We start from the raw sequence: 13,389 nt of genomic DNA, 5'->3' as shown, positions 1-13,389 counted from the left end.
ATTCAGGATGAAGAAAGGTCTTTCAAAGTTATTAATTATAGCCAGGTGGCAATTGAAGCTGTTGTTGTAGAGAACGGGAACCTAGGGAGAAGACAGAGTGAGAGGAGAAGAGGACCAGACTTAACGGTGGCCTGCCAGCTTCTAAGGCTCATGTGGAGGAGGAGGGGCTTTAAGGATGCCCAGAAAGAGTGTCTGATAGGAAATCAGGAGAGTAAGGAATAGGAAAATCAGGAGAGAAAAATTTCATGGCAACCAAGTGATTTTGCAATGAGAATGTTCTTCAGGTGAAATCGGCAGAGATAAAGACTGAAAGTCTCTAGTAATTCGGAAGTCTTGGATCAGTTTTCCAATAAAACAGCGTGGCTTTAAAAATATGGAGGAAAACAAGGCAGAAGTTTGAATAAGACAAAAATTTTTTAAGAGAAACTTGAATGTGAGTTAAGCAGAGAGATGGCAGAGATATGGATGAAAAGGTCAGTTGATGGAGCTAGATTTCTGAAGAGTAAGATTTTGGAGGAGCAAGATAAAGTGAAATTCTAAACAGGGAAGGATTAGCTAAAAGGTAGATGTCTTATTCTGATTATGGAGGGATGAACTGGTTTAGAGACCTATTGAGAACTGTTTACTCATCTGTAAAATGAAAGGAGTGATATACTCCTGAATTTCCTTCTGCATAACTGTTGAGTTGCTCAGTTGTGTCCAGCTCTTTTGTGACCTCATGGACTGTGGCCCACCAGACTCCTCTGTTAATGGAATTTCCCAGGCAAGAATACTGGAGTGGGTTCCCATTTCCTTCTCCAGGGGATCTTCCCAACCCTGGAATCAAGCCCAGGTCTCCTACGTTGCTGGCAGACTCCTGCGCTGCAGTGGATTCTTTACCAACTGATCTACGACGGAATTTCCTTTTAGCTCTTATAGTTTATGAATGTAGTACATACTAAAACCAAACCTAGACTGACACAGTGTTTAAAAGATTTGCTTTAATGAATAGTAAAAGCAAATGACTTTTACTTGTGGCTCAGCTGATAAAGAATCCTCCTGCAATGTGGGAGACCTGGGTTCGATCCCTGGGTTTGGAAGATAACCCTGGAGAGGGGAAAGGCTACCCACTCCAGTATTCTGGCCTGGAGAATTCCATGGACTGTATAGTCCATGGGGTTGCCAAGAGTTGGACATGACTGAGCGACTTTGACGTTCACTAAAAAAGTAATTTTAATTAGCATATCAATTGTATGTATATTAATAGTTCTTTTGGAGTATTTGGGCAGCTTTAAAAGTTTGATTCCCTGAAATAAATATTTTGCTTTCATTGTCACTATAGATACTGTAGTACCTAATTATAGCCTAGTGGCGTGACTGAATTAACAGCACTTCTAAATCAGTGTACTTAGAAATAATAAGAGTTTTCTGTCCAGTCATTTCAGTAATACATTTCTCAGAGCAGAAATAATTTCTTCTTAGCTTTTGGATGTAGTATATTTCTGAGAAGGAATTACGTTACTAATTAGATTGTGTAGATGTGCTAAGTTGCTTCAGTAATGTCTCTTTGTGACCCTGTGGACAAGAGCCCACCAGGTTCCTCTATCCATGGGATTCTGTAGGCAAGAGTGGGTTGCCATGCCTTCCTCCAAGTGATCTTCCCCATCCAGAGATCGAACCTGCATCTCTTAGATCTGCATTGGCAGGAGGGTTCTTTACCACTAGCACCACCTGAGAAGCCCCAGATTATGCGTAGGCTAACAGAATAAATAATGTGTAGTGTGATGTTTGGAGAAGGAAATGGCAACCCACTCCAGTGTTCTTGCCTGGAGAATCCCAGGGACGGGGGAGCCTGGTGGGCTTCCGTCTGTGGGGTCACATAGAGTCGGACATGACTGAAGTGACTTAGCAGCAGCAGCAGCATGATGTATGACATAGAAGTATCTTTGGTGGAAGAGAAAACATTTTGATATTAAAGAATTGCCACAGATAATAGAAAATCAATTAGTGATTTTTAAAACTGTCTGTGGAGCCCGAGGCAAGTTACTGGGCTGGATGACAAGTCATGCCCCTCCCTCTCCATCCACCACTGTCCATTTCTTCAGCCAGAGCAATTCCACTTTGTCCTACTTTCCCCAATAGGCTCCTATGAAACACTTTTACAGGGGAAAAGGATTCTGCAGCTAAATGAATATTAAAAACGTGGAGCATGATCTTTTTTTCTCTCATTTCATCTTCCTGATATTTGAAATTCAAGAATACCTGATACCTGTGATTACTGAACCCTCAGATTTTTCTCAGAATGTATGCATTTAAGTTTTGCTTTCCAAGAGATAATGAAAGATAGAATTTTTACTTGCTTTTGTTTGTGGGCTTATTTATTTATTTATTTTGGTAGCTTATATTTTTCTTTTCACCCAAATCTAGCTCATAAAATTTCCTTAAGCAAAAATTAAGATGTCCATATGCGATCTGTGTCTGGACTCCCAAATTGCACCATATATGTTGTAGAGCCTGGATTTTTAGGTATTTTTAGATAATGATTTTCAGAAAGCCAGATAACTTAAAGTGTGCCACTGAAATGAGTGCATTAAAGACTAGAGTGCTTCATTTTGAGACTTAACTAATTTCAAATTCAACCTTAGTTTGACATGTTTTCTTGCATTGTTCTAGTTAAATGCTATTTGCCACAGTAAAGCATCTTGAAATAGACTGTGAAAAAGTATGAAACTCCATGTAATACAAGGTTGGACTAGGAAAAGAGACTCATACAAAGAAAGAATAAACCTATGTCCTTAAGCCACTTGAAGCAATGAATCTGACTGACAGCAGCTGAAATCTTGCCTGACATATCAGAAATGAGCAAAATTGTGGGTTTTGGGTGGGTGGTATTTGTATACAGATGTAAGTGGGAATGCTTCTTTTATGCCTGAGATGAACTAAGTTATAAAACTAAGTTTTATAGAGGGAACTAGGATCTACTTTGGAAACCATCTCCATCTATTAGTGACTTTTGCTCTTTAAATGAATTTTTAAAGTTTGTATTTTTAAAATTCATTATAGAAAAATGACCTCTTCTGATATTTTTGTTTATTGATTTGTGTACAGGTTTCACAGTCCAACCTGGAGACCGATGGAGTCTAGAGGTGGGACAGATCTATGTTATTACAGTAGAAGTATTTGATAAAAGCAGCACAAAGGTCTATATTTCAGATGTGAGTCTATCTTTTGAATTTTTCTAGCCCCCTTAAGTGGTCCTTCAGTGGGCAGTCTTTTTGCTAGGAAGACTTTTTTTGCTTCCAGATTTTGCCTTCAGAAAATGCAAGTTACTGCTTTATCATTATTATTATTAAATAGTTCTATCCTTGAGGAATACTAAACCAGAAGTAAAAGATACAACTTGGTTAGAATTATAGGAAAGAGATGAAGTTGGCACCAAGGGTAACACTTTGGAGGGGATCCTCATTCTAAAACTTCATTTCAGAGAAGTTACCAGAGTTTTATAGTGTGATCATTAGATGTAAAATGTAGTCATTCTCCAGCATCCATTCCCCACCCCACCCCCAACTGTCAATTTCTGGAATGGCACAAATTACACTAAAATTGACATGAGCTTTGATGCTTACTAATTGCTTGCCATTAATGGATCTTTCAAAAACTAGTACCATTTTAAAATGACATCTTTCCAACTTAGAATTTGATGAGGGCAAGCAAAGATTTTTATTTTTACTTCTTTAGGCCCCAGAATGCATAGTCACTTTTTTTTTTTTTTAATGCTTTGAGTTTAAAGTGGCGTTAGGGAAAAAAAAAACATCTCTTCAGATTTGTGCTACTTTTGGGCTGATTTTCAGAATCTCAGGATTATGTACCAGTTCCTGAGGGAGTACTTTGAAGAGCAGCTAACTACTGTGAATGGATCTTACCATGTTGTGAAAGCTCTGAAAGATGGTATGGTCGTGATAAATGCATCTCTGACTTCCATCATTTACCAGGTAGGAATTAAAAGGACAGTTTTTGAATCCTGAGAATACCGACAAGATTTGCCTGATTTGTTGATTTGCTAGCACATATATAGCATATCTCACCATTATCTTTCACAAAATAAACTAATAAACAGTACACTTAGTAGTCTATACCTCTGCAAATTTTCCATTCCAATCTCTGTTATTGCATATATCTGCATTTGTGGTCATTTTGTATATGTGTCATTTGAGGTTCCTTTAAAAATTATTCCATATGCATGTTTCCTTGGGTCAGTCATCAATCCACATAAGAGTATTTTGTATTCTAAAAATACATAGGGTTAATATGCCAGTTGTTTAACCATGCCACCCACTTTGCACTTTTAGCAGTTTTTTACTTTGTAAATGGCATAACTGAGTATCTTCATATAATTTTTATTCCTTTTGGTTAATTTTTATATGGTATAATACCAGAAATGGAGTTACTTGGTGAAAGGATAAGGAATTTATCTGTTTCTAACGCCTCTAAAAACGTGCAAATATCCGACTTTTAACAGTCTGTCAGATTTGTTTCCCTCTCTAAACCTACTTTTTCTCCAGTGATCCTTTCCACAGCTGTTTGAGACAAAATCCCAAGAGTCACCCTTGACTCTACCTTCTCCCTCACCTCCTTCGTTCAGTACATCATTGAATGCTAAGTAAATTCTTCTAAATATCTCTCAGATCCATTTCTTACTAGGTGAAGGAGACACTGCTGTCTTTCACCTAGAGACTTTCACAGTAGCTTCTAAACTGATACTCCTACCTTCAATATTGTCTGCGGCTAGAATGATATTACAAAAACTATAAAAATTATTATGTATTTACTGTTTAAATTCCTTTGGTGGCTTCCCATTGATTTTAAGGTAAAGTTTAAACTGCGGTTCATAGGATTCTCATCTCAATGGCTTCTCCTGTTGCAGAGCACCAGATCTAGGTGCACGGGCTTCAGTAGTTGAAGCATGTGGGCTCAGTAGTTGTGGCGCACAGGCTTAGTTGCTCCACAGCAACTAAGTGGAATCTTCCCAATCCAGAGATCAGACCTGAGTCACCTGCATTGACAGGTGGATTCTTAACCACTGGACCACGAGTTATTGTTCAGTTGCTAAGTCATGTCCAACTCTGTGACCCCATGGACTGCAGCATGCGAGGCTTCCCTGGCCTTCACTGTTTCCTGGAATTTGCTCAGATTCATATCCACTTAGTTGATGATGCTATCTAACCATCTCATCCTCTACTGCCCTCTTCTCCTTTTACTTTCAATCTTTCTCAGCATCAAAATCTCTTCCAGTGAGTCAGCTCTTCATATCAGATGGCGAAAGTATTGGGACTTCAGCTTCAGCATCAGTCCTTCCAATGAATATGCAGGGTTGATTTCGTTTAGGATTGACTGGTTTGATCTCCTTGCAGTCCGAAGGACTCTCAAGAGTCTTCTCTACCACCACAATTAGAAAGCATCAATTCTTCAGCACTCAGCATTCTTTATGATCCAACTATCACATCTGTACATGACTACTGTACATGACTACATAACTTTGACTATAGAAACCTTTGTCAGTAAAGTGATGTCTCTGCTTTTTTATACACTGTTTAGGTTTGTAAAGCTTTCCTTTAAAGGAGCAAGTGTCTTTTAATTTTATGGCTACAGTCACCCGGAAATCTGTCACTGCTTCCACTTTTTCCCCTTCTATTTGCCATGAAGTGATGGGACCAGATGCCATGATCTTTTTTTGGATGTTGAGTTTTAAGTCAGCTTTTTCACTCTCCTCTTTCACCCTCATCAAGAAGCTTTTTAGTTCCTCTTCACTTTCTGCCATTAGAGTGGTATCATCAGCGTATCTGAGGTTATTGATATTTCTCCCAGCATTCTTGATTGCAGCTTGTGATTAATCCAGCCCAGCATTTCATGTGATGTAACCTGCATATAAGTTAAATAAACAAGATGACAATATACAGCCTTGTTATATTCCTTTCCTGATTTTGAACCAGTCTGTTGTTCATGTCCAGTTCTAACTGTTGTTTCTTGACCTGCATACATTTTTCTCAGGAGACAGGTGAGGTGGTCTGGTATTCCCATCTCTTGAAGAATTTTCCACAGTTTGTTGTGATCCACATAGTCAAAGGCTTTCACATAGTCAATGAAGCAGATGTTTTTCTGGAATTGTCTTCCTTTCTCTGTGATTCAGCAAATGTTGGCAATTTGATCTCTGATTCCTCTGCCTTTTCTAAACCCCTTGTACATCTGGAAGTTCTCAGTTCATGTACTACTAAAGCCTAGCTTGAAGGATTTTGAGGATAACCTACTAGTATGCGAAATGAGTGCAGTTGTTCGATAGTTTGAGCACTCTATGGCATTTCCCTTCTTTGGGATTGGAAGGAAAACTGACCTTTTCCAGTCCTATGGCCACTGCTGAGTTTTCCAAATTTGCTGGCATATTGAGTGCAGCACTTTCACAGCATCATCTTTTAGGATTTGAAATAGCTCAGCTGGAATTCCATCCCCTCCACTATTTTTGTTTGTAGTAATGCTTCCTAAGTCCCACTTCACACTTTAGGATGTCTAGCTCTAAGTAAAAGATCACACCATTGTGGTTATCCCAGTCATTAAGACCTTTTTGGTATAGTTCTTTTGTGTATTCTTGCCACCTCTTCTTAATCTCTTCTGCCTCTATTAGGTTCCTACCATTTCTGCCCTTTATTGTGCCCATCCTTGCATGAAATATTCTCTTGTTACCTCCAATTTTCTTGAGGAGACCTCTAGTCTTTCCCATTCTTTTGTTTTTCTATTGTTTTCGTTTACTTGTTTGCATTGTTCATTTAAGGAGGCCTTCTTATCTCTCCTTGCTATTCTCTGGAACACTCCATTCAGTTGGGTGTATCTTTCCCTTTCTCCTTTGCTTTTTGCTTCTCTTCTTTTCTCAGCTATTTGTAAAGCCTCCTCAGACACTGTCTTCTTGCATTTTTCTTTCTTTGGAGTGGTTTTGGTTACTGCCTCCTGTACAAATGTTTAGAACATCTGTCCATAGTTCTTCAGGTCAAGTGTTAGTTGCTCAGTCGTGTCCGACTTTTTGTGACCCCTTAGACTGTAGCCCCGGAGAAGGCAATGGCAAGCCACTCCAGTACTCTTGCCTAGAAAATCCCATGGATGGAGGAGCCTGGTAGGCTGCACTCCGTGGGGTTGCTAAGGGTCGGACACGACTGAGTGACTTCACTTTCACTTTTCACTTTCACACATTGGAGAAGGAAATGGCAACCCACTCCAGTGTTCTTGCCTGGAGAATCCCAGGGACGGGGGAGCTTGGTGGGCTTCCGTCTGCGGGGTCACACAGAGTCGGACACGACTGAAGTGACTTAGCAGCAGCAGCAGACTGTAGCCCACCAAGTTCCTCTGTCCATGGGATTTTCCAGGCAAGAATACTGGAGCGGGTTGCCATTTCCTTCTCCAGGGGATCTTCCTGACCCAGGAATCGAACACGATTCTCCAGCTTTGCAAGCAGAGTCTTTACTGTCTGAGCCACTGGGAACTCCATCTTCAGGTCAAACTTGCCTGTTATTCCAGATATCTTTTGACTTTCTGCTTTTGCATTCCAGTCCCCTATGATTGAGAGGGCATCTTTTTTTTTGGTGTTAGTTCTAGAAAGTCTTGTAGACTTTGTAGAGAACCAGTCAGTTTCAACTTCTTTGGCATCAGTGGTTGGGGCGTAGACTTGGATTACTGTGATGATGCTTTGCCTTGGAAATGACCTAAGATCATTCCATCATTTTTAAGTTTGTACCCAAGTACTGCATTTTGGACTCTTTCGTTGACTATGAGGGCTGCTCCATTTCTTCTAAGGGATTCTTGCCCACAGTAGTAGGTATAATGGTCATCTGGTTTAAATTCACTCATTCCCATCCATTTTAGTTCACTGATTCTTAAGATGTTGATGTTCACTCTTGCCATCTCCTACTTGACTATGTCCAATTTACCTTGATTCATGGACTAAACATTCCAGATTCCTATGCAATATTGTTCTTCACAGCATCAGATTTACTTTCACCACCAGCTACATTTGCAACTGAGCATCATTTCTGCTTTGGCCCAGTTACTTCATTCTTTCCAGAGCTGTTAGAAATTGCCCTCAGTTCTTCCCCAGTAGCACATTGGACACCTTCCGACCTGGGGGTGGGGGCTCATTGTCTGGTGTCATATCTTTTGCCTTTTCATACTGTTCATGGGGTTCTCATGGCAAGAATACTGGAGTGGTTTGCTATTCCCTCCTCCAATGGACCACGTTTTGTCAGAAGTCTCCACCAAGACCCGCTCGTCTTGGGTGGCCCTACATGGCATGGCTCATGACTTCACTGAGTTATGCAAGCCCCTTTGCCATGACAAGGCTATGATCCATGAAGAGGTGGACCACCAGGGAAGTCCCTTAACTTCTTAATTTCTTAACCCAGGTCTCCCACATTGCAGGCAGACTCTTTACCAACTGAGCCATCAGGGAAACCTTCTTAACATAGTTTTATAGAAGCCTCTATGACAGAGATCACAATCTGGTGGCCTGCAGACTATCTTGATTTGTAATCTTGTTTTTTATTTAGGTGTGTAAGTTTCCTTTTGATTGGGAAATTTAAAATAAAATCTGGAAGTTTAAAATAAAACTACTTCCCTGGTGGTTCAGTGGTTAAGACTCCACCTGCCAATGCAAGGGACACGGGTTTGATCCCTGGTCTGGGAAGATCCCACATGTTGTGGAGCAACTAAGCCTGTGCTCCACACCTACTGAGCCCATGGAGCTGTAAGTACTGAAGCCTGAGTTCTCTAGAGCCCATGCTTCACAAAAGAAGCCACTGCAGCGAGAAACCCATGCACTGCAATGAAGAGTAGCCCCTGCCAGTTGCAACTAGAGAAAGATTGTGCACAGCAATGAAGACCCAGCACAGCCAAAAATGAATAATTTTTTTAAAAGAAATAAAAAATGCCCTTAAGATCCATCTAAATTGTTGAGTATATCACTATATCATTTTTAAAATTACTGAATAAAAATAATTGGTGAATAATATCCATTGTATAGATGTACTAGATTTTAACTATTCACCTACCAAGGGTGATTTGGGTTGTTTTTATTATTTGGCAATTATAAATAAAGCTGCTCTAAACATTCTTGTGGGCTTCCCAGGTGGCTCAGTGGTAAAGAATCTGCCTGCAGTGCAAGAGATGAGGGTTCAATCCCTGGGTTGAGAAGATCCCCTGGAGAAGGAAATGGCATCCCATTACAGTATTCTTGCCTGGAAAATTCCATGGACAGAGGAGCCTGGAGGGCTACAATCCATGAGACTGCAAAAGAGTCAGACACAACTTAGCAACTAAAACAACAACATTGTTATATAGATTTTGCTGTGAATATGTTTTTATGTCTCTGGGATAAAATGCTTAAGAGTGGGGACTTTCCTGTGGTACAGTGGAGAAGAATCTGCCAGTGCAGGAAACACGGGTTCAATCCCTGGTCTAGGAAGATTCCATATGCTGCAGAGCAACTAAGCCTGTGCGCCGCAACTACTGAGCCCATGCTCTAGAGCTCACAACCTGCAAATCCTGAAGCCCACAAGCCTAAAGCCTGTGCTCCAAAACAAAAGAAGTCACTGCAAGGAGAAGTCTGCAGATGACAATTAGAGAGTAGCTCCTACTCACCCCAACTAGAGAAAGCCCACATGCAGTAATGAAGATCCAGCACAGCCAAAAAAAATAAAATTAATTAATAAAGAAAAAAAGCTTGAGTGCCATTTTTGGGTCATATAGTAGCTACATGTTTAGTTTTATAAGACATTGGCAAACTTTTTCTAAAATGTCTGTATTGTTTTATTTTATATCCCCACCAATGATCTATGAGATACCATTAATAATTTTTAATGTTTCTTCTTTTTATTCATCAGTTCAGTTCAGTTCAGTCGCTCAGTCGTGTCCGACTCTCCGCGACCCCATGAATCACAGCACGCCAGGCCTCCCTGTCCATCACCAACTCCCGGAGTACACTCAAACTCATGTCCACAGAGTCGGTGATGCCATCCAGCCATCTCATTCTCGGTCGTCCCCTTCTCCTCCCGCCCCCAACCTTTCCCAGCATCAGAGTCTTTTCCAGTGAGTCAACTCGTCGCATGAGGTGGCCAAAGTATTGCAGTTTCAGCTTTAGCATCAGTCCCTCCAATGAACATCCAGGATTGATCTCCTTTAGAATGGACTGGTTGGATCTCCTTGCAGTATAAGGGACTCTCAAGAGTCTTCTCCAACACCACAGTTCAAAAGCACCGATTCTTCGGCGATCAGCTTTCTTCACAGTCCAACTCTCACATCCATACATGGCCACGGGAAAAACCATTGCCTTGACTAGACGGACCTTGGTTGGCAAAGTAATGTCTCTGCTTTTTAATATACTATCAAGGTTGGTCATAACTTTCCTTCCAAGGAGCAAGCGTCTTTTAATTTCATGGCTGCAATCAGCATCTGCAGTGATTTTGGAGCCCAAAAAAACAAAGTCTGACACTGTTTCCACTGTTTTTCCATCTATTTCCCATGAAGTGATGGGACCAGATGCCATGATCTTTGTTTTCTGAATGTTGAGCTTCAAGCCAACCTTTTCACTCTCCTCTTTCATTTCAAATTCTCTATTTCAATTCAGTTCAATATAGTGGCTCAGTCGTGTCCGACTCTGTGACCTCATGGACTGCAGCACACCAGGCTTCCCTGTCTATCAACAACTCCCAGAGCTTACTCAAACTCATGTCTGTAGAGTTGGTGATACCATCCAACCATCTCATCCTTTGTTGTCCCCTTCTCCTGCCTGCAATCATTCCCATCATCAGGGTATTTTCAAATGAGTCAGTTCTTTGCAACAGGTGGCCAAAGTATTGGAGTTTCAGCCTCAGCATCAGTCCTTCCAATGAATATTCAGGACTGATTTCCTTTAGGATGGACTTGTTGGATCTCCTTGCAGTCCAAGGGACTCTCAAGAGTCTTCTCCAACACCACAGTTAAAAGCATCAATTCTTCAGTGCTCTGCTTTCTTTATAGTTCAACTCTCACATCCATACATGACCACTGGGAAAAACCATAGCTTTGACTAGACGAACCTTTGTTGACAAAGTAATGTCTCTGCTTTTTAATATGTTGTCTAGGTTGGTCATAATTTTTCTTCCATGGAGCAAGTGTCTTTTAATTTCATGGCCACAGTCACCATGTGCAATGATTTAGGAGCCCCCAAAAATAAAGTCTCTCACTGTTTCCACTGCTTCCCCATTTATTTGCCATGAAGTGATGGGACCAGATGCCATAATCTTAGTTTTCTGAATGTTGAGTTTTAAGCCAACTTTTTCACTCTCCTCTTTCACTTTCATCAAGAGGCTCTTTAGTTCTTATTTGCTTTCTGCCGTAAGGGTGGTATCATCTGCATATCTGAAGTTATTGATATTTCTCCCGGCAATCTTGATTCCAGTTTGTGCTTCATCCAGCCTAGCGTTTCTCATGATGTACTCTGCATATAAGTTAAATAAGCAGGGTGACAATATACAGCTTTGACATACTCCTTTCCCTATTTGGAACCAGTCTGTTGTTCCATGTACAGTTCTAACTGTTGTTTCCTGACCTGCATACAGATTTCTCAAGAGGCAGGTCAGGTGGTCTAGTATTCCCATCTCTTGAAGAATTTTCCACAGTTTGTTGTGGTCACACAGTCAAATAAAGCAGAAGTAGATGTTTTTCTGGAACTCTCTTGCTTTTTCAATGGTCCAATAGATGTTGGCAATTTGATCTCTGGTTCCTCTGCCTTTTCTAAATCCAGCTTGAACATCTGGAAGTTCATGGTTCATGTACTGTTGAAGCCTGGCTTGGAGAATTTTGAGCATTACTTTACTAGTGTGTGAGATAAGTGCAATTCTGCAGTAGTTAGAACATTCTTTGGCATTGCCTTTCTTTGGGATTGGAATGAAAACTGACATTTTCCAGTCCTGTGGCCACTGCTGAGATTTCCAAATTTGCTGGCATATTGAGTACAGCACTTTCACAGCATCATCTTTCAGGATTTGAAATAACTCAACTGGAATTCCATCACCTCCACTAGCTTTGTTTGTAGTGATGCTTTCTAAGTTCCACTTGACTTTGCATTCCAGAATGTCTGACTCTAGGTGAGTGATCACACCATTGTGATTATCTGGATTGTGAAGATCCTTTTTGTATAGCTTTCTGTGTGTTCTTGCCACCTCTTTTTAATATCTTCTGCTTCTGTTAAGTCCATACCATTTCTGTCCTTTATTGTGCCCATCTTTGCATGAAATGTTCCCTTGGTATCTCTAATTTTCTTGAAGAGATCACTAGCCTTTCCCATTCTGATGTTTTCCTCTATTTCTTTGCATTGATCACTGAGGAAGGCTTTCTTATCTCTCCTTGCTATTGTTTGGAACTCTGCATTCAAATGGGTATATCTTTCCTTTTCTCCTTTGCTTTTTGCTCCCCTTCTTTTCACAGCTGTTGGTAAGGCCTCCTCAGACAACCATTTTGCCGTTTTACATTTCTTTTTCTTGGGAGTGGTCTTGATTACTGCCTCCTGTAAAATGTCGTGAACCTCCGTCCATAGTTCATCAGGCACTCTGTCTATCAGATCTAATCCCTTGAATCTGTTTGTCACTTCTACTATATAATCGTAAAGGATTTGATTCAGGTCATACCTGAATGGTCTAGTGGTTTTCCCTGCTTTCTTCAATTTAAGTCTGAATTTGGCAATAAGGCGTTCATGATCTGAGCCACAGTCAGCTCCTGGTCTTGTTTTTGCTGACTATATAGCACTTCTACATCTTTGGCTGCAAAGAATATAATCAGTCTAATTTCGGGATTGACCATCTGGTGATCAAGTTCTCTATTTAGTTATTATATAATTTTTGGCAGGGGACAGGGGCTGCACCACATGGCTTGTGGGATCTTAGTTCTGTGACTGGGTATCAAACCCATGTCCCCTGCAGTGAAAGCATGGAATCTTAACCACTGGGCCACCAGGGAAGTCTTAGTACCATATTGTTTTATTTGCTGTAGTTTTGTAGTATAGTCTGACAAAAGGGAGTGTGATACCTCTAGCTTTGTTCTTCATTCTCAGTGTTACTTTGATTATTAGGGGTAGTTTGTGGTTCCATATAAATTTTAGGATTGTTTAGTCTTGTGGAAAATATCATGGGTGTTTTGATAGGGATTGCATTAAAACTATACATTGCTTTTGGTAGTATTGACATTTTAATAATATTAATTGTTCCAATCCATGAACCTGGGATATCTTTCCATTTCTTTGTATCGTCTTCAGTTGTTTTCACCAGTGTTATGGTATTTTCAGAGTATAAGTCTTTCAACTCTTTGGAGTTAAGTTTATTTTATTCTTTTTGATGCAGT

General features: G+C 40.4%; 1 protein-coding gene across 1 annotated transcript in view; it reads left to right on the top strand.

Moving 5' to 3' along the window:
* NUP210L (nucleoporin 210 like) overlaps nucleotides 1-13,389 on the top strand; it is a 106,410-nt gene that overhangs the window by 16,467 nt on the left and 76,554 nt on the right. Inside the window, exons 8-10 of the mRNA XM_055403997.2 lie at nucleotides 2,437-2,505; nucleotides 3,088-3,194; nucleotides 3,831-3,971. Of these exons, the coding sequence (XP_055259972.2) occupies nucleotides 2,437-2,505; nucleotides 3,088-3,194; nucleotides 3,831-3,971 (317 nt within the window). The remainder of the gene's footprint in view (nucleotides 1-2,436; nucleotides 2,506-3,087; nucleotides 3,195-3,830; nucleotides 3,972-13,389) is intronic.

The sequence above is a fragment of the Moschus berezovskii genome, chromosome 4 (assembly GCF_049115385.1).
Source record: "Moschus berezovskii isolate FMDL1 chromosome 4, NW_MosBer_1.0, whole genome shotgun sequence".
Taxonomy (NCBI): Eukaryota; Metazoa; Chordata; class Mammalia; order Artiodactyla; family Moschidae; genus Moschus; species Moschus berezovskii.
This window is presented reverse-complemented; position numbering and strand designations above follow the sequence as displayed.